The 22,245-nt window shown below is 38.2% G+C and overlaps 2 protein-coding genes across 4 annotated transcripts in view; one reads left to right on the top strand and one right to left on the bottom strand.

Moving 5' to 3' along the window:
- The window catches only part of LOC105452097 (lachesin-like), a 59,977-nt gene extending 42,388 nt beyond the window's left edge, over window positions 1-17,589 (top strand). For both annotated transcript variants that reach the window (XM_011693057.1, XM_011692979.1), the window contains 9 exons: window positions 13,658-13,861; window positions 14,515-14,885; window positions 15,063-15,219; window positions 15,322-15,615; window positions 15,860-15,966; window positions 16,071-16,257; window positions 16,531-16,557; window positions 16,645-16,754; window positions 16,845-17,589. In XM_011693057.1, coding sequence (XP_011691359.1) covers window positions 13,658-13,861; window positions 14,515-14,885; window positions 15,063-15,219; window positions 15,322-15,615; window positions 15,860-15,966; window positions 16,071-16,257; window positions 16,531-16,557; window positions 16,645-16,727 — 1,430 coding nt within the window. In that variant the 3' untranslated portion in view covers window positions 16,728-16,754; window positions 16,845-17,589. The remainder of the gene's footprint in view (window positions 1-13,657; window positions 13,862-14,514; window positions 14,886-15,062; window positions 15,220-15,321; window positions 15,616-15,859; window positions 15,967-16,070; window positions 16,258-16,530; window positions 16,558-16,644; window positions 16,755-16,844) is intronic.
- Window positions 17,590-18,706: 1,117 nt separating this feature from the next.
- Window positions 18,707-21,952, bottom strand: LOC105451987 (Bardet-Biedl syndrome 1 protein). Of its 2 annotated transcripts, XM_011692867.1 has the most exons (8): window positions 21,591-21,952; window positions 21,308-21,485; window positions 20,873-21,082; window positions 20,461-20,756; window positions 20,126-20,375; window positions 19,869-20,048; window positions 19,441-19,777; window positions 19,241-19,355 (listed from the first exon to the last, which is right to left on the bottom strand). In XM_011692867.1, exons 1-8 carry the CDS (start codon window positions 21,602-21,604, stop codon window positions 19,336-19,338), a joined length of 1,485 nt encoding a protein of 494 aa, XP_011691169.1. In that variant the 5' UTR covers window positions 21,605-21,952; the 3' UTR covers window positions 19,241-19,335. The 2 variants fall into 2 exon arrangements, with proteins under 2 accessions (XP_011691082.1, XP_011691169.1); XM_011692780.1 differs by having other exon boundaries at window positions 18,707-19,777.
- Between the last annotated feature and the right edge of the window lie 293 nt (window positions 21,953-22,245).

Genomic DNA, 22,245 nt, shown 5'->3' with positions numbered 1-22,245 from the left:
GCCCGGCATTCGCGAGTCCCGCCGTTTTAAGTGTGCATAAAAGTTGCAGCTCTGCATCTCGGAGATGCCCGCAATTATGTAGATATCGCGCAGCTTGACAAAGCTAATTAACGATCTCATCGAGGCGCGTTACGTCATTCACACTAATCGTCAGTTCACACGAGCTATGACCCGAGCTATTTTTAATTATTCATTAGTTTTCATATTATAATAGTGACACATATTTCTGAAAAATGTCACATGTGTTGTTTGTTGAGTAGCAGATTTGAAAATAAAACTTACAATTTTTTTTTAATTTAACAAAATATTAATCTGTATAATATATTTAAAAACTAACTTTAAACTAGAAATAATTAATGTAAAAAAAATATAGAAATTTTTACTAAAATATTTATTTTAAAATATTAATTAAAAAAGAAAGTAAACTAATTGTATACTGCCATTTCAAGGGATGGTGAACATCGATCTTCTTACGCAGCTGCCAAAATTTTGCGTTGGCGGAATCCCTTCGAGCGGAACGTCACGGTACGCGTCTGGTACGCGCGAGGGTTGTCTCCCCGTTCCTTTGTTACGAATTCTATCGTTTCTAATAATAGGCCCTACTCTGCTGAGTCGCGCGCGTCTCGCATGCAGCGGGTGTTAAAAATGCAGGCAGTTTCCGTTCTTGTACAACGCACAGTGTGCACAAACAACGAGGGGAGGGAAGGGAGATCGTTGGCACGCGGCGGCGCGGGCGAAACGCAGCCGCACGTGGAAATGAGAAAAGCGACGATGAAAGGACCCTCTTGTTCGTACCGTCGTCCCACATTTTCGACAGTCGTTCTTGCGATCGTGATCCATGCCTACGTTGCGGTTCTAACGTCTTTTTCCCCCGTTCGTACGCGAAGCAATTAAATGCGATATTACCCGGCTTATTGTTCGTTTGTGAATGTGTCTTTCATGCATTCGGGGACAATAATTCGTAACCCTTTTCAAAAAAACTCCACGTGCCATTCAGTCCTTTCTTTCAAATCTCATCTTTCGCATTTCGTTCGTCGCATTTGTTCTACGAAATTGTGAATTAAAATTATTTATTTATTTTTTTTTCCTTTAAAGCACGTCGCAGTTTTGCAATAGAATGGCGCTTTAAATTTGATTCGGGCATTTTTTTAATACTGCGTTTAACGTGGTTACCCCCAGTATTCTGATTGCGTACAGAGCAATTAGGCGCAATGACTTTATCGCTAATACCGATCGCGCTCGTCCCTGCGCTTATAAACCGCGTTAGCGGGTAATTAGAACAATGAGTGGCGGCTGATCGTTGGCCGCGACTAAATTTAGTGCAAGTCATTAAGCCACCATGTAAATCAGTCGGGGGCCTGTTGCTTCGTTACTTGCCCGGGCCGATGACCTCGGTGCGGCATGCAACTAGGAACAGCGAAATTAACCGCCAGAACAACATACGGCCGGCCGTCCATCCCGATATAGCCGACGTATTACGCGAGCCCTTCCTCTGTGTCTCGTAAAGTCGCGCTCTTCTGCCAAGCTTCATTCCCGCCACCGCGTGATACTTGATTTTCCTATTAGTATAGAGCGTACGAGTGCGATACTACCTATAACCTGCACGTGAACCGAACGACCCGCGACGAAAACTTCTGACAAGCGCCACGTTCCGAAGTTTGTGCTTCTCGAGTGCCGTAAATCGACGGGCGATTAGAAGGACTTAAATGTAATAACATATATCTTCTTCAACGCAAGACGACATACGTTGGTGGTGACGTATCTATGATGCCGCTGAAAGATTCCAGATTGCCAATTGCAATTCAAATAGATTTATTTCTACAGCCAGCATACAGCCTTGACCGCAAAGATAGCATGTCAGGAGAGGAACGTTTACCACAGTAGGACTATTTTATTGAAAAGATTTTTCTTTATTCCAGTTTTAAAAATTATTTTCACTAGTGCGATATTACTCGTCATTTTAGATGTTAATTTCGCAATTTGTCGACTTATATACTAAACTTACTAACGCAAACAGACACGTCTTGAGAAACAGTGCTGGACGTGCGAGCGTATAGTCGCTAATGATTATGCGAGACGCACATCTTGCGCGAGGCACGAGTCGCGCTTTCATTTAAATAATTCCGTCAACGAGTCGCTTTAATTTGTCCACTCAGCTTGATACCCTGCTAAACAGTAGTAAGCGTGCCAAAGATTTAGAGACAGGAAATAGCTCGTTTTCATATACACGAGCGTCAAGCCCAGAAGATGCCATGAGACTTTCTCTCTCAGGGAATTACGAGTCTGCATCTTGTCCTTCCTCTCATTTCATTCAACGTTCTTAGTAAACTGATAGAAATTATCTTCATTACTTCATACGCGATAATGTCTTATTTAATGTGTGATTCACCAAAGTTCGCCGCCACCACCGCTTATTCTGTCGATTTCCGTTTGAATTTTTTCTAACTAAATGCCATTTAGCAAAAACCACCACTCGGTCGTATCAACATCCGCTACGATGCGATCTCTCGCGCGTTCCTCTGTCGAAACTTCGTCGAAAACTTTGCCATTGAAAGGCGAGCAAATATTTACCAACCGTTCCACGTCCACTTCATCATCGCTGTATCATCATTCCTCGTAGTGTCAATAGAAAAAATTTAAAAGATTGTCGAATTTCCCATGGAGTCGGTTAGACGAGGAACCAAGTACGCACCGCCTTTTACCTTCCATCGCATTATTATTCCGCTGCAAGAGCCGCTTCTCTACGAGAGAGAGAAAGAGACGAGTTTACCGAAGTCCAGTAGCAACCGCGGGCGCGGTTTAGCTTAGCTCGAAGAAGCTCCTCGGTGGCGTCAGCATTTGCCTTTTTTGCTCATGCGAGTGTAGTGATCCCGCGTCTTGACCCTCGTTTATAATAATGACGTAATTATCCCGCGGTCTCACGGACAAGTTAGCTACCGAAACCGAGTGAAAGCGCGCCGATGTATGATATATTCCTGTGAATTAATAGCTTATACGGTATTTAAGACTCATGAATAATAAATTGTACGAATGATGGTCATTAATTTGAGATTTATTAATTTTTTATTAACACGAGAGCATTTGCCATTACAATAAGATCGGTGTTCTTATTAAATAATACAAAAGTACTTTTAACAATAAGTATGGTTGACAAAAGCCAACTTGACAAAAATTATTACATAATTAATTTTAGTCTTTTCTAGTTTGTTGTATCACTATTTAATTAATAGGCTTGTTGACGCTTTTTACAAGTAATCTCTGGTGATTTATATTCTTCGATGAAAGGCCCCCAACATAATTTCTCATTCAGAACTCTTTAGGTTCGAGGGGATTCTGAACGACACTTTGTACCGAGCGGGACAACGATCTCCATTGAGACAGAGGCGAGTCTGAACGGGGCAAACATATTAGGAAACAATATAATCCTTGAATGCATCTGCGGCGCCCCGGTGAATGAGGCTGAAAACGGGTGGGTGCATCCTCGGCATGTAAATGCGAACGATGACAATGGAGCCTCGCGTAAGCGCAACCGGTTGCGTAACCGGAAGAGCGCGTTCGATTGTACTGGGCGGCGCGTAAGTTATGCGTTCGGCTACGTGTCGCGAGGGTAATTTATAGCGGTCCGCGGAATGCCACGTGAACAAAGAGCCATCGAGAGAATCTTCTCGCAGGAAGAAGAAAAATCAGAAGAATATCCAGAAATTAAGCGAGCAATTCGCTGTGAAACTAAATCGGAGATCCAATTATAAATTCTATATTTAAACTCACACGTAGATTAATTGACAGATATTCTATCTTGAATTTTTTATTTCTCTTTCCTCAAATTTTTAAATCTGCATGCAAGTGAAAAATTAGAAAGAAAGAGGATCTTTAATTTACGAATTGTCTTTTATTACGAGATCGCTTATGGTTCATCCTTTACCTAACGGCATTCCATAATACATAACGAGTATCTGTGTAACGAGTATCTTCGGCGAGATCGCGAGTCGCGATATGAAGGAGCCTTAGGGCTGCAGTGTAGACCTGCCTGTTGTCTTCAGTAATCCGCAGTAATCCGCCAAGGTGTTCTTTGAAAGGAAGGCCAGATCGGACGCGCGAGAAAGGTCAATGTTAGTATGCGATGTCATAAATCGATTGAATCGCGTAATGGTATTTTCCTCATCTTCCTCGGCAGGAGCCGCTTGGCCGCGTGTCACGTAAAGTGGACCGACGTAGTAAATTAAAAATAGTGTGCGATCCAACGTGAGACACTTCAGCGAGGTGTGCGTCGGGCCGGTCGGGCCTTTTGTAACGCCCGTTCCCTTGAAACGGACTATCATTTTCTCCCTCGATTTATTATAACGATGTAATATCGATCGTTGTGGCCATTGGATGCACTTAGATGCGATATAAAGGTCAATAAAACTGTTTACGCCCGCCGCTGTTCCCCCCTGAGAGAGCGGAACGCATGTCGGTTGACTTTCCAGTAAGGCCCGTTTTTCCATATACGAAACCCGACAAACTGGTCCGATGGAGTCTTCGCAGAAATGATTGTATCGCTCGGCCAAGTACTGTATAAATTTGAAGAGAACTCGCTGATGTCTTTTTTTCCTTACAATGAAATCTTGCGCTCCACCAGAAGTGCTCGACACAGTTGTCACGACTGATTTTCGTAGCCTGCACTGATTAATTGTAACTTTCGTAAAAATTTATATTCCCAGATTAGATGCGTCTTGATGACTTTAAAATATGATTTCTACAGAAATCATTTTGTTTCGTACAACATTAAATGTATATATTCTCTTGAACGCGACGGACGTCTTTCTTGGTTCAACGGCTGCAATCTACGATCGCACATCTCTGAACGCCGACCGCTGGCTGATCAATTAATGCGGTCCATGACACAGCGATGGTCAGCACAATGCACAACGGTGCATCGATCTGTGCAGTGTCAAGGACCGAGTCGTTATCTGGACGAGTCACGACATGGCGTTTTCATCAGGGATTTACGGGAATCCCTCCCCCATCGAGTATCCTCGCCGCGCGCGCGTGATTTACTGAGGACCGTCGGACAAGTGGGTCAACCGTGATTAACGGTGGGTCTTACATTGTGCCTCGGTGCGCTTCGATTTGCATCGAATCCTCCTCTGTATCGAGAGGAAACGCGCGCGTAACGTATTTACGGCCCATTAGAATTCATCGCGATCTCTTAGCGCGAACGTGATTACAGCTCGCGCGAGCGTAATTACTCGAATCGGATATCTCTGTGTAATGATCTAATCTAGACCGGCATCCGTTTGCGATTAATAATGGTCGAACGATTTTCATATATGCAGGTGATTGCGCACACCAGCTGTGCGGAAAGCCATCGATCTCTCGCGATTAAAGGGGGAAACGAAATAGATACATATTTCCCCGAAGGGGCGGGAGCAATTAGCACGGCGAATGAGCAACGTGAATGGGCAAATATCGTGAACGGAAAGGAGAAAGGAGGGAAGGCGGCGGCGAAGGGGGAAGATATCCGCGAGAAAATGATTACGGACGTGAGCGCGCGCCGTGCGCCCATCTCGTTCCGCTAATTGTGACAGTAATGACGACTGCGCGGTAATTAAGGATGTCTAAGTCGAGGAACGTCAGCTCGAAGGATGACATCATCTAATAGCAGCGTAGCGGCCACGTGACGCGATCGAGAACGACAAATAAGGACCAGCTGGAGGAGGAGGAGGACACCGATACTCACGGTTGGCTCAGGTGTGCTAAGTTACGCGGTAAATTGAACGTTTTGAGCGAAGGTGTATTTCGCGGCCGGTCGAGCGTTAAACGCTCGGCTTATCGCCGCGGTAGACGCAATTATCGTGCTTTAAGGTCGAACCCGCTGTGCGTACGAGCGCGCACGGGCGCATTAGAATGAGTGTATGTTCTCACCGTTCTTATCTTGCCGTCTGTTTAAACCGATGTTAGCCTTATTTAACGAACCTTACGATCCGCGGTTTGCTTACACGGAACGTGGAATCGTCGAATCGTGGAATCTGTATACGCGAGCGTTATTTCATGCGGTCGTTTTCCTTTTCCTTTGCTTTCAGCGATTGCTGTATGTACGTAATCGCGCCTTGGACGTAACAGTTTGATAATTGATAAAACCTTGGCGATCGCGAGATAGTTAACATTTCCCGCGTTAATTGCGGTCTGGAGTAATTTGCGAGCGAAATAAGACAGTTGATTTATAACGCGTAGGAGACGTCCTGAGTGAAATTTATCGTACATTTAGTATATATGCTAAGAATAATTCAACTTGACCTCGCTACCTCGCAATGAAACGGTCTGCAATAAACGACATCCGGAACAAATCTAATGTTTTAAACTTATTGCGATGTCTTTTCTCTTTTTGCAATAAAATTTACTTGAGTACATAATGTTCATACTTTGGATCGAATTTCGGTGCGATTTTCATCAAGAATGCAACCGGTGCTCCTGTCTTTATGATGTCACCACATTTACATGAGTTGACGTAATAATCTGTACGGATTGTGTTTCGATAGCCATTATTTTGCTGCGTCATGCAATTCAACACCGTGGGCGTCGAGATGTGAAAAGTATCCTCTTCTTGCGACGTATTCTTTTATATCAACGATAAGAAGATAATGCCATTACGGCGCGTCGGCGGCGAAACATTCCTCGACTCAAAGTGAATGTATTGAATGAACTAATGATCCGTTGCATTATTTGTACAGTGTATTTTACTTGAAAAAAAAACATACAACGCGCTAATTGATGTTTGAGGAAATGTAGGTTTTTAATGACGGAAATTATTTATAATTATGAATGATAAAAAAAATAGCGGCCAACGTAAGCGCGCAGACATCGTTCTTAATTCAATCTTCATGAAACGATACTGTAATGTTTTTATAAGAAAAAGATTGATGTTTCAAACTCACTGGAGAAAGTCGAACGATAGAAAATTGAAGTAAAAGAATGTAAATGTTTGAAAGCATATTTTCTTGTAGATGCATTACGGTCGATCTTGCCCGTTCACGCCCAGCCCAGAGGAAGATTAATGTTATTCACGGGAACATCTCGTGTTCTTGATACCCGAAACGATCCGGTCACGCGCGATTTAACATGGTCATCTCTCTTTCTCTATGAGCTGACTCACTATTTAACGACCTTTTAAACTGCCTACGATACTTGCAGCATCGAGCTTTCTCGCGAAGACCCCCGATAAGACGAAGGAATAAATAGGGACTAATAATACTTCTACAACGATGGAAATCATGTGTACATCTCGTGCAGAGCAGAAGGTGCCAAATGAAACCAATAAATTATCGTGAGATGACTCACTGATAAAATACAGATGGAATTAAATTCAGCTATATCATTGCTTGATTTAACATCTATAAACGTGCGATAAATTTTTCTTTATTTATCTTTTCTTGATCTGAATTCATTTTATCTCATAAATTTTAACTTGAGAGGGCGATTAATAATTAGATAGTAATTTAAATAATTTAAATCAAAAAATTTTTTTGCCTATAAGAGCAAAGAAACAATTGCGATCGAAAGGAATTTTGTGTCACTACGAATATAATTCGTAATAATGCGAGAACTTTTAGATCCATGTTTTCGACACGTTATTAATCGCGTGATTCTTAGAAACATTGCTTTCCAAACAAGGGAAAGTATCGGTAGGCGGTGATGTACGTGCGCTATAAGGGCTTGAGCTTCTGCGTGACGGGACTGCGGGATCGTCCGTACCGTACTGCGAATCAGGTTCATTGTGCTGCAAGACAAAGATCCACCACGGAAATCGCCTGTCGTAATTACAACGTTATTAGTTTTAACTCCTTTTGTACTTCTCGAGCAGTTTTACGATCACTAGAGAATTGTCTACTAGGACAAATAACGTTTTATACTTTTTCGTTATAGATCATCGCTTTCGATCAAACTTCTCGGAATATCGTTACATTCGAGCGGCATGTAGTCAAATAGGCGGCAATTCTTAAAAAGAGGTCCCATGAAAGACGATTTCGGAGCTGTCTAGAGCGCACTGGTTCTGAAGCGCGAGAGCTGAATCTAAATCAGGCTCTTCTGAACTCGATAAAAGTCCGGCTGTATACGCGGCCTCGCTTGCTTCTTATTCTATACGTTTAGAATGTTTAGATAACCGTATTTCCGAAACATATTCAAGAGCGAGAATAAAATCGACGCATTAAAATTTTTATAATAAAAAATAAATAAATAAATAAATTGCAATAAGATTTTTTCACATTATCTATATCAGAGTCATACATATCTATTACCTATTCACTGTAACATCCAAAAAGATACTCGATGAGAATCGTATGTTTCAATTCTCGATCTCGATTGTATCGAGCATCCGAATTTTCTACTTATAGATTTTGTATGAGGTTTTTTCAACATCTTTCTGTTATACTCTCTTAAACGTGTTTCGTTCTTATACATTTTGCTGTCACCGATGATGGTGCGGAGCCAGTCTTAGCCAGTCGCATGACGGCGGCGGCGACGGCGGAGCATCCCGCGTTATCTTCCCGCTTGGCACGCGGCCAGTTCCGAATGTCGTCCCTTTTCGCTATTTCTCCCAACGGCGTTATATCCCTCGTGGCAACCGCGCGCGGTTATTTTCGCCGATCTTCGTGGTGGCGAACCGGACCCGCGAGACCGGTCGCAGTAATAACGGATCATTTCAAATTGTACATGCCGGAGATTGCGCCTACTCTCTCTTTCTCTCTCTCTCTCTCTCTCTCTCTCGACGATGATGTTCTTCCTTTGGAAGACACTAACGCAATTCATTAGGGGAAGAAAAAGGGAAGGCGATCGCATCGCGGAAACTGAAACGTAAGTCATTTTGGGAGGCTGAGAGAGATTTCAGTCTTATTGGAACGAAGTCGTTCACCTGTTTGACCGCGTTCAACTGCATACTGCGGACTGCATCCGAATATATAGATAATGAAACGCATGAATATGAATGATAATCTTCTGATAATCAGTATTAAATAATTAGGTCGTATTACCAGACGTCTCTCATAATCTTGAATCTGTTCTTTTTGAACGTAGAGATGATATTTATGACATGAATATATTATGATCCAAAATGATATATAAATTAGGTCACAATCAAAACACTTTTTTATAAATTAGATTTTCTTTTTAAAACATGTAGTTCTTTATCTGTTAAAATTTTATCTGTTTGTAGCGTAGAAATAAATCTAGATTAAATTTCCTTAAATATTTCTTGGTTCTCTATTTAAGAAAGGAATGAATAATAAGTTTTAGAAAAGTAATGTTAATAATAATTACAAATAGATATTTTGGGGGGATTTTTTGAATTTATAAGAATTGGAAGAAACTGTTGTTGCTTGATACCGAACAAATATGGACGCCAAGAACATCCAGGAGACTTGGCGGGTCAATTCGGCCAATGGCACTCCCCGTTTTGTTATACGCGCTCCAACACGCTGCGCCGCGTTGCACATTCCGTCGACGTCGTCGTCCACACTACGTCTTCTCTTCGCGGTATTCGAACTCCATGTGCGTGCGTGTGCGCCGTCTTGGAGGCCCTCTCGGGGGGATAAGAGTGCGTGCCTCCCGGCAATAATAACCATTAAGGCGTGAGAGAATGCGGGGGCTGACGTCACCCATTCAACATTCGTGTACCCATCGAATGCTGCTATCAAACGCAACCATCGCGAGTACAGTCTGTACGTCTGTACGTTAATCCGACGTCGACGCGTATAACTCGATTGTCGCCGTCCTTGAAAGTGTCAGTGAAAATATCGATGTTTTCTACCGGGAAAATAAGAGACACATTTCAATATTTCATACCACCTGCTCGTAAATGCTTTCAAAGGAAGATCGCGAATGTGATTAAAGGATTAAAGGTATAAAACAGACTGACACAGTTAAAAGGCACATATTTATTTTGTCGCGTTTATAATATAATTGTTGCAAATTGTCGCTGATGTTGGATTTCCGAAAGGAAATTTCGCTCTAAAGAGTTTAAAACGTGGCCTTCGACATACTCGCGGAATGTTGGCACAGATTCACCAAGTCGGCTTCCGGGATGAGGCGGCTTTCAAGAACAATGCCTCTCTTGTGGAATCTGAACTTGTGTCAAGAAAAAAATTTCGTATCTTTCACCCTCCAGGCATGGTGCCGCTTTCCCACGAAAGGTGAAAGTGAGACTTGCCGGAACAAACAAAGACGTAGATAGTTGTCGCGAAGGGGGAAAAAACGCGATCGATAAGAGGAACTCCGAGATCGTTAAGGACATTTCCTTTAGCACCCCATGTGCTACCAGGCTACGTCTTTCTCGGCAACCGACGAATGATCACGTACGTGCGTCTTGAGACTTTTCTGAGAATTAAGTCCTACGGGACGACAAAAAATCTCCCTAAAACGTACACTTATGCGCTTACAAAAATATTAAAATAAAATAAGAAAAATAGATCTTTATCGATTCTTATACATTTTTATCTGTTTATTAATTTCAATTTATTCCTCTTCTTTTTAAACAACTATATCTTGATTCGGTATCAAAACCGGACTTGTGAGAGATCTCGTTGCATCTTGTGACTCGAGGATTCTTGTTTGCATCTATTTTACGTGGAATCCGAATGGCTCCAGCTGCACAGGGATCTTATAAACGGAAGTCAGCTTCGAGCTACGATCCAACGAACCCACACGGTCTACTCCTCCTCCTCCTCCTCGTTGTCGGGGAGAAGTTATTTCTGACGCTCGCCGCCCCGCGCGAAACCGCGGATCGCTCGATCGCTGTAATGCTGACCGCGGATGCACCCTGACATTTTCGCGACGCGAGGAATGTTTTCCGCGCCTCTCGATGTCAGTAATTTACGACCACACCGTTGATTTGTGGAGCGAAACCCAACAATCCGTCTGTGCCCAGCTCCGTCTCGTCCTCGTTACTGAAACGCACGTAAGGACACCGCGGCGGATGACGTGATTCCCGCAGAAGCAACGTGACCAAGGTATATTCCGTCCCTTTTTCGGGTATACTGTCATGGTATGACTTCAACACAGGGTGAAAAAGCATGTCCGCGATGTAAAATGAATTTGCGGTTTTCACACATCCGTTATTCCGCGCGAATCACGTCGCCCACGTCGGCGTTATTCGAATCATCGATGGAAATGCGGATGAAACCAGCTGCGGTAAACGCAGGGGCTTTTCGATTTCGCAATTCGATGAGTCGCTGCATTTTTACATGTTGATGTACACACGATAAAAAAAGTCTTGACTCTCTAATTCTGACATATAATACTGAATATATGCCGGAACTGTCGATTACTGCACTTCTTATTCATCTGCGAATTTTTTGAATTCAGGTATGGATTTACTTTTAACAAAATTGAACATAAGACATTTCTCATTTTAGTCAAAAGCGCCCCTTAATAAGATCTTATTTTTTTATGTTAATCCCAATTGTTACTTTAATTACAAAGCGAGAAAAAAAGAGGAGAAAAAATTGTTTTGTAAGGTTTATATTATATATGATTTTGATACAATTTTGCAATTTTCTACAAAGGCACATTTCAAAGTAATAAACTTGCTGAGGAAACAAGATACGGAAGACAAATTAGAGGGCTAGGTTAAAAATGTCAGACCATCAGTGGCAAACCACACCTTAATGTATTTCGTGTACCTGACCAATTTAAATTATTGTGCCGTTCCTTCGATCAATGTTCTCAATCTCGCTTTTCAATTAAGGTCGACAACGTTCCGACATTCTACTTTGCATTTAACAAACATTTCAAAACCGCAATTAGCTGTCAAAATGAATGTATATCACTTATAGTAAAAAAAGCCTGAAAAATTTTAACTAAAAGACCTTAAAGAAATTTGTCCATTTTAATTTTGATTATAATTAATATATCTCGCGTTTATTATCTAAAATATGCGACTTTCTGTATTATTTTATTAAAATACAAGGAACTCTATACGTGATACACATACAGATGGATATAAATATATATGCAACGTAATAAATAGAAGATTATTTTACAAAAATTGCCAGCATGAGATCTTTTTCAAAAATAAAGTAGGCAGACACATATATATTTGTTCCGCGAAGTGAATATAAACTATGAACGTAACGTTCCACGACATTAGACCGATTGAACGTGGGTGCCTACATGGACCTACATGGATGGAGCAATGCATGGGACACCGTGGCGCCCATTCACATATATAGACGTAGTCTTTGCTAAGGGAATCCGGGATGGGGATGGGGGCTGCAATCTAACTGGAGCACAGGGGTGCCGGCATGTAGTAGTCATCATTAATCTAGATTCATGGACTTCTTCCTGCGTAATCGCAGCACATCTTTCGTATTCATTTTCTTGATAAAATATGCAACTATTTTTCAATATCAAAATATAAAGAGAACCGTGTACAATATAAATATAGATATTTTAAGATTTTTGCGCAAGGATGCTTGAACGTCGCGAAAAATTATTACTAAATACTAAATATTCCATTGTTGTGTCATTCTTAATTTGTGTAACTGAAATTATATTCAAAGCATTTATTTTTAATTTTTTGTAATATTGTTTTTATTTTTTTGAAATTTCACACAATGTGCCCTTTATCAGTTTATCCTTGATAATAATTTGAAGATTTATATAATAAATTTAATAAAAATCTGATGAAAATGTAATAGTATTTAATGAAATTCTAATGTAATTCATATATATAGTTTACTATAGTTTTTGCTTTACTAAAGCACCTATTATTCGATTAAAATTGCGACAGATTCGTGTCGACGATTCCAATCACGACAAGCGATCTAACGATCTTAATTCGCGTAATTACCGGATGCTTCTTGCCGTTTTTGCTCGTCTCACTATCGAGGGCCAGGTTCGACCCATTTTTTCTCTTTCACAGGGTGTGGTTACATTGGCTAAAATCGAACAACGTGTACATAATGTCTTAGTGTGGAAACGTCATGCCCTGTGAAAAAATGAGACAAACTGATAACGTACACGCAAAGAGCTCTCTTCGGCCGGTTTAATCGCGATTTATGCTTCGCGTCACCAGCGAAAAGTCTGCAATAGCGCTGTTGAGAAAGTCATGATACTGAAGGGGTAATATTACTGAAAAATCGCGTTTGTGCTTGAGTTTCGCGCTTATGCCTCGTCCCAAAATCCAGCTCGTGCAGTCATGGACCAGAAATCTAATTTCGTCCGCCGCACCATTCTTCTTGATTTTCGGGCACGATATGGTTTGTGGTTTCGATCGACAATCTGATACGCCAGCGAACGAGTTATAGGGCAACCACTGGTATTTGCGATCCAGCGAGTTAGCAGTTTCACCAATTGAACTGTCGCTTCGAGAAAGTACGATTAATTTCGCGTTATGTTCTTGTGCAATCGAATGCAAATAATCTTCCAGAACGTTTCTATCATCTTTGACATAATTTTATGGAAGACATTTTATTGACTTTATCACACAAGCAAACAGTTAGTAATGATAACTTTTCCAGGATTAAATTTTATCATTTCTTGGTTAATCTTGTTACATTTTTAAATTACGAACCGTCTCTAAATAGTTCAATAAAAATTTATTGAATTAGAAATTAGAAATTACGATTTTCTATATTTGAAGGCCACTTACAATTAGATTATATTATATCTTCTTTAATTATAGGTTTATGTAAACCGACTAAAAGCACAGAGGACGTGGATTATGAGGGTGATACTCCTTTTGACGAAGAAGATGACGAGGACGAAGACGAAGAGGCTGACAATTCCGCCACTGTCGAAGTACCTCCGCGAATCTTATCGGAACCAAAAAGCCTGCGCGTAACAGCTGGGAGCACCGTTCAACTGCCATGTGCGGTCGTTCACACAGGTTTGTAGAATATGTCTTTTATTTATTAACATTAAGTATAATGATGTGCTTTAAAAGCGTCTTTTCAAAATTATTCTTCAACTATTCTTTATTAAACTAGTGTATAACAGGCGCGCGCTGCGTATTGAATCCCATACACTTTCCAATAACATTTATATCAATTTACATTTTAATTAAACAAATTTTAACAATTTTTGATAAAAAATTTTCAAAAAAAATGACGCTTTGCGCGCGGTGCGTATTAAACTCCATACATCTTCCAGTAACATTTATACCAAATTACATTTTAATTAAACAAATTTTAATGATTTTCAATAAAATGACATTTTAATCGGCCATATTGAATCGGCCATTTTTAAATAAAATCACGATTTTTTAGAAAAATAGCCACATAATTTATCTTTAAAATAAGCCCAGAAAGAAGTCGATATTTTTATTTTTCTGAAAGATATGAATTTTTAAACATTGGGGAAAAGAGGCTTCAACGCAGGTAACACGGCAATTTTAAGATAGGAAATTGCTTACAATTAGTATTTTATTATGTTTTTCACGATAAGAGAAATATGTGAAATAAAATAAAATAAAGAATTTTAATTCTCTGGATACGATTATTATTATATATTCTTTAATAAGTTTATTCCGGATTATTTCAGAAAATTATGCGATCGCGTGGATGAAGGATGACAAGTATCTGTACTTCGGATCGCAGGCGCAAATAGAGGACGACAAGAGGATCGAACGAAGGTCAGATAACTCCTTGGTGATCCACAACGTGACGGTTGAGGACAGCTCTGAAAATTACAAATGCACTATCCTGCGGAATCCTGACCCCATAGATTTGATTCACCGTCTGCAGGTTGAAAGACCGCAGCAGGGATCTGCGATCTCACCGCCGCAGCACTCGCACAAGGGAATCATACGCGTGATACCTTCAAAGAGGCTCGAAGTGAACGAGGGTGAGACTATTCAACTCGGTTGTGAGACCAATATACAGCCGTCGCCTGAAATCAAGTGGTTCAAAGAGGTGAAATATCATTAAAACTATTATTGTAACTTTAATACCATCGCTTTTAACACGCTCCTTTATTGCTGTAAAAAGTACTGCAATATTCGTAATAATTCTAGATTCTAAAGATATCGCGGATAAGATTTTAACAAGTTGAAGAGTAAAGCTAATTCTCCATCGTTTCTTTTGCTTCAGAACAAGAAGTTGGACAGTTATGATCCCAATGTGATTCTGAACGGAAATTACATCGCGATAAAGAAAGTGGACGAGTCTCATAGCAGCCGGTATCAATGTCTCGCTGAAGATGGTTCGAAGACACCGCCGATGGAAGCGATCAACGTCATCGTGCATTGTGAGTTAATTGCTCATTCTCGTTTAGCTCAGCGTGGCTCTGAGTACCATTTTGCATAAGCATATTGACGTTAGCGATTAACGCGTTCCGCTTTCGTGATAGACAAACCTAAGATCGAGCTAGAGAAAAGCATAGTCAATGCCGGCACGGGTATGGAATCGGAACTTACGTGCATTGTGAGCGGCTATCCCCAGCCAGTTATAATATGGTATAGAGACGACAAACAACTTATACACAAGAAAGGATCTCTACTGATCCAACACAGGCCAATAATGAAGAGCAACAAGACTAAGCACATTTTAAAGATTGTGCACACTAAAGAAAAAGATTTTGGCGTGTACAAATGTCGCGCAGAGAATACCCTTGGTGATGACATCAAATTTATCACTTTAACAGGTATAATTGCTGTTACATCAAATATACATATATATACTATATATATATATATATATATATATATAAATTGTATAATTTTTAAATGTAAAATATTTAAAACAAATTATGTAAAAAGAATATAAGATTAACATTTCTCTATAAAATTAATATGTCACGAAAGTATTTAAATAGCTTTGTTTAACTCTCTTGAATTGCTAGAAAATTTAGATAGTAAATAGATTTTTATTTACAAAACATATTTTAGGTGCACCTTCACAAGCGATGGTATATGGCGCTGAGGTGACCAATGATGATGCAGGAATTATTCTAAAGTGGCGTCTGGAGAGTTACTCGCCGATCAGCGAATACAAGGTAAATTTGTGATATGCTCAAAAATAGGATGTAATGTATATTTTTCTATTAAAACTCTTAAAGTAAAGTATAATAGACACTAAATGCAATTTTTCTACTTGCAGTTACAGTATCGTCGTAAGGATGACAAGGAGTGGAACGTTGTCGAGCCTGAAGTCAAAGATGGTAAAGGAAATCAATTTATGGTAGAATATCCATTTCGAGAACTTCAACCTGGACCCTACGAGGCAATCCTAATGGCTAAAAATGAATTTGGATGGTCTACATCAGAATCTCATACATTTATTGGAGGTGCGTATATTTAATATATATTTTTATACGTGAGCAATATATATGCATATTTGCTTGCACATTTGAAAATATTTTCATAGTTTATGCATGATTTTATTATAAACAGTAATAAAAAATCGCTATAAGAAAAACTTATAGTTGTATCGATTTATAATTTGATTGTTAATTTAAATTAGATACGCGATTAAATTGAAAGATAATTAAAGTATTAATATAAACAATACAAACAGATATTACAAATATTAAACCTTCGGTTTCTTATTTCTTTTTTAGATTATCCACCTGATTTGGCACTAAAAGGTACGAATACTTTTTTTTTTTAAACAAAATATTCGTTATTTTATGATCTCTTTTATTGCCAGTTCTTAATTTTTTGTCTATTTACAGGAAATTCAGCAACTGTTCGATCTTCCGGAACTCTTCTAACGTTGATCCTAGTCGTTTTATCTTGTGCCTTCACAAGTCTGTAATTCTTTACTTAAATCTAAAATACGTAGGTAAGTATAACAACATAAATCTATGAACGAAATAATAAAAGCTTGTGATAAATTTCTTTAAGTGATTTAAACGATATATTTATGACACAGGTAATTTGCTGCAGCCAAAGCAACACCAGCAAACGCCATGGTGGATTTATTAGTGTAGGAACACTTAGGGGAGACACAGCGTGCACAAATTTTTTCATTGAAAATTTCCCCTCCTTATTAGAATGTATATTTTATGTATTACGTAATAAAATATAAATCTTTAAATGCGGGGCATTATCGAGATATGATCAAAATTTTGTGACCAATATTGGTTTTCAATTCGCCTATGTGTTCCATTAAGACGCATTGTAAAGGAAAAAAAGAAGAGCATTTTAATTGTACTTCGTAAAATCACGAATAATAATTAAGGAATATTGTACTTTAAAATATATACATAATTTATATATTTTTATCATACACACATATACATATATGGATATATATGTACGTGTATACGTGTGTATGTGTAAACATAATATAGTATTCATTATACATGCGTAAGCTCACAGAGACACACAATCATATTATTATAATTTATTTTTGTATGCTTAAGATGATTAGAAACGTGTTCAAAGAAGTCGCTTGGTGCCATGTACACGGGTCTACTACTTCCGAAAAATCATGTATAGAATCTGATCTGTCGTCCACGGTGTACACACGTGGAAGGAACATGTACCTAAAATGATGTAGCAGAAGAGAAGTGAATGTTATAGCCGTTATAGGAACGTACGCTATTGCGATAATATACATAACGTGTATAACCGAGTCGACGAAGAGCATAAAGTTGGAAGCATTCATACTGCGATTGTCGTATAAGAATTATTCATAACATTACGTCCACGTTCCCGTATGTTTGCTCTCAACAAAAGTGTATCCTTTTTTTTTTTTATTTACTCCTATGTTTCTCGAATATGTATAATGTGATGCGCGAGTAACGAATATATGTGACGACTGAAGCGAGTATGCGAGAGAGTGACGTTCTATAGTGTTTTCCACAATAGTTTGCTAGCTTTTAGCGCTGATACGTTGTTATATTGATTTATAATTAATGTTATACGCGAGTGCCACTGGCGCAACTATAATGTTAGGGGCCCCCAGTTTTTTTCAGCCGTGCGACCCCTCTGGAGCCTGCGACCCTAGTCCCGGCTCTAGGAGGGCTTACTACTGATAAGATATTTGGGGGCCCCTTTCAAGCTGGGGGACCTGCCCGGGCTTCCCGGGCGGTAGTTGCGCCAGTGGTGAGTACTATAAGTAACCATAATTGTATAAGAAACTGCCTATTTTAGAAATGGTGTGCTTGTCGTAAATATCGAGATTGTTACATTAATGAAACGCAGCCATATTCCTTCTAAAATATTTAAAATCTTATTTACACAACAATAATAAATCTATTTATGATTTTAATTTTTTTTAAACAAAGTCTAAAAAATGTTGCATTAAAAAAATCTGTAAATAATTATATATTCATTTATTTTTCAATGATATAAATTTTTAATCGCGTTTATAAAAATTATAAATGCTTATTAGGAACAATATTGAAGCACAATTTTATACTGTACTTATTTTATTGTATTGAATTACTTTAAAGTTTCTTTACATTCATGATCTTACAATATATACAATTTATTTTTAGGAGCGAAAATGGTTATGGGAAAGTTGCAACTGAATATGAAAATAGAAAAATTAAATCTCTGTTATTATCAGTTTATTTGATTATTAATTATCGAAATTTTTGTAAATGTAGTAAATAACAACGAAAATTATTTATAAAAATTAATCGGGCTTAAAATTGTAAAAAATACATAATGTATTTTAGCTTTTCATTTGTTGAAAAGTTGTATCATATATCGGAGCGTCATTTTAAATTGTAGTTACACAATTTTATCTTATATGTATGTATAGATTTGAACGTTTATTTTAAAATATTGACAATATACATATAAAAAGTCAGGATATTTATAAAATATATCAATACGCAACACACCTGATGTGCATATGAATATATAGCTTCTTGTTGCCTTAATCAATGTAACATGTACAATCAAGAAAAACGAAAGATATATTAATTAATTAATGAATAAGATTATACTTGCAGATACATAATAAACAAAGTAAACAAAAACATTCCGCGTATTTTACTGTAAATTATTAATACAATCCTTTGAGAAATAGTGTAAAAAATGTAAAAAGTTCGTATTTACTATTGTAAACTATTTATCATATATTTACACAATACAAGACAATAATACGATATACGATTTATTTTACATCTATAAAATAAAGTCCATTTTAAATTAAATTAAATATAATTTATTTTATATTTGTACTTGACTCAACTCTCAATTACACTTTAAATATTAAGCTCTTCAGATTTCAAAATCTTCCTCGGCGGCTGGCAAAATTACTGTCGTTACAACCAAAGGTTTCGGATTTGATTTCTTGCAGAGTAATATTTTAACTTTCCCTGATATTTGACCTTTCAGATTTGCGCTAATAGCTATTGGTATAGGCACAGCACTTGGTAGCAAGGGCAAGTCTATCACACGAGGATTCACATCGGTGTCTTCGGCTCTGCAGAGAATATACAACTCCGTTGGAGATAAAACTTCAGAAATATTTGTCACTATAACGCGAATCATATAATTGGGACCCAAACCGAGAACATTTGTCTCCAACGTAAGAGGATTCGGTCCTGATGCTAGGTTTTCGCTTAAATGTTCAGACGCTTGTTTAGCCGTTGCCAAACGTAAGCGGAGAAAGCCTTGCTGAAATGTATTATGAATTTTCTTTGCCTCGGCTCTCTCCCTTATAGTTTGATCAACAAATAATCGCGTTTTCTTCGGTATCGAGAACTTCGACGTATTACTCGACGATGAATTCGACATTGAAATATTTGTATTAAAGTCAGCAGTGCGTTTCAGAATTTTCATGCATAAACCACCCCCGACAGTGACCATTGCTATTGTCCGTTCCTCTTGTCCCATTCGTCCGTACTACATTCATAAAAAAAAGAGAGATATGTATATATATATATAGTTGACGTCACTTTTTTTATACATATATGTGTTGTTAAATGAGAAATACCTTAAGAGCGGATACAGGCTCCATAATTTTTACCGTATCCACGTGATGTTTCCCATCGTAAATGCGAATGCCGTAGCCTACTGTGCTTACAGCTAACAAGGACAGCCCGCTTTGTGGTACTGGTAAGCTAACTAGATCCAATATTATACCAGGAATATTGACGTGCCATAATTTTATACCCTGTAAGAAATTTATATATCAGAAAGAAATCTAACATAAAATTTCTAATATTATAAAATATTCTTTGCCAAGCGTACTCTTTTTGAAAATCCGATTAGAGTTCCGTCCATAACAGCTACTGCTGCTCCTTCAGAAGTGAGAACGGAAACAGCTACCGCAGGCGCGGGTAACGTTTCCCACAGTTTCACAGAACTTCCTCTCCTAATCGTCCCTATTTTTCCATCTCTCCCAGTGACTATTATGCGACCGTCACCTGTCCATAAGCCACAACTGGCAAATGCTGCTGGTGGCCATTCCAGTTTATGCTTATCCATAACTGAAAAAGCTCTGTATGGCAATTAAATAATATACGTACACAGAATATGCATATTTTTTAGACGATTTTTTTTTATTACGCAAGAAAAAAAAATACCTGGGATCCAAGATAAGGACTTCGCCTGACTCGGTTCCTAATACAAGACAACTGCTAGCGGGATAGTTCCACGAGTCCCTGCGAATAGTCGTGATTGCCGTTAAGGCATTGGCTTTGACAAGCGGTATTCGTCTATATTGCTCTGCGAAACTCAATCGTAAATTATTGTCCAAAGAGAGAAACTTTAAAGTACGAGGAGAGAGAAATGCCGCGCCAAGTTCTTTCAGTAACAGCTCCAAATCATCTGCAAGGGTCAGCACATTCAATTCCTCGTCCAATCCGCATTTATGCCAAATCTGCGTCAAATTATTAAAATATTATTTCAAAATAGAGATATTATACATATAATAATTAAATTAACATAATCTTCTATTGTTATTATTTTTTAAATCAATAAAATATAAGCAAATACTTCTCGTTCTTTTGGATGGGCATCAATGTGTGGCAGACAATATTTGAAGAAGGGTCTCATATTTTTGAAAATATACACGCTAGCCCCAGCTCCTACAGCAACTACAGACGATCGAGGTTCTCCATTTTCCGTATAAAAACCGACTACTCCACAGGGTGGATCTACCATGTTATGCTCCGTTATTTGATCGCCTCCTTTATACACTCGTATCTAAAAATAAATAAGTAACCCATTATAAATATAAGTAAAATAAGAAATAGTATAAATTTAGATTATAATTTGTAGGAAAATGAATTTTTTTCTCTGTATCTTTCTAAATTCTAAAAATATTTTTTAAATGTTCTATTATAATAGAATACATAATACTATCAAATATTTAATATATAATACATAAATGGCTCTAGCATATTATTTTCTTATCGTAAAACATTATACCTTTGTTGAATCGCTTCCAACTGGTCCTAGGTCAGCACAAATAAGTCTAGCATCTCCATCACCGCTTATATCCAGCATATCAAGTCCACCTGGCAGAGAAAATAAACCAGCACTTGGTTCCCAGAGTGCTTCCAACCAGCGGCTCATCCCGAGTCCTCCAAGAGATTTATGATCAGCTCTGAGAAGAAATATATTCGATAAAGATTAATATAAACAGGCATTAAATAAAAATAACGTATCTTTATTACACCTTTTTACAACCGATAATAGAAATATTCTTTACCTTAAACCATGCATGATTACAAACTTTTGTTCTCTTTCTATATAAATAATGAACTTATTTACAGTTTAATTATGTACTGAATTACATATCAGTTTTCTTATTTATGACATATCAGCAATATTATATTAACTATATTTATATTGCACATTTCGAACTGAGATAAAAGATTTCTCAACTTAATTACATATTTTATCAATTTTATAACTGGCAATTTTATAGCTTGATGGACTGACATTCCATAACTAGGAACATATACGCATTAAATTACATTTACAGAATGCCATGTGCTTTGTTTATGTATTTGTTTCCATAGAAATCATTAAGCCAAATGGCGCAAAAGCGGGAAAATTTCAAATCAGAGAGAAACCTACCTATCTGGGATAAGCAGCCGAAACAACAGTTTTTCAAAATTCCATAGAATCAAGAAAAAGTCTTCAGAAACAAAAAAGCGAGAAAATTAAATACATTCTTAAAAATTGTGATATAACAGCGTTTTCGGACGAAACGGGCTTGATCGCTCCAAGAGCGATTAATATCACATGCTCTCCTCATTCAATCAGAAATCTAAAATGGAACAATGATGTCATTAAATCACGGGGCGATCAAATCCGCTCCGTTTGAAAACGCTATAACGGAATTATTGTTTCATTTAATT

This window comes from Wasmannia auropunctata, unplaced genomic scaffold (genome assembly GCF_000956235.1).
Source record: "Wasmannia auropunctata unplaced genomic scaffold, wasmannia.A_1.0 LD336116.1, whole genome shotgun sequence".
Classification (NCBI taxonomy): Eukaryota; Metazoa; Arthropoda; class Insecta; order Hymenoptera; family Formicidae; genus Wasmannia; species Wasmannia auropunctata.
Note: the sequence above shows the minus strand (reverse complement) of the source record. Positions and strands in the feature narration are given on the sequence as shown.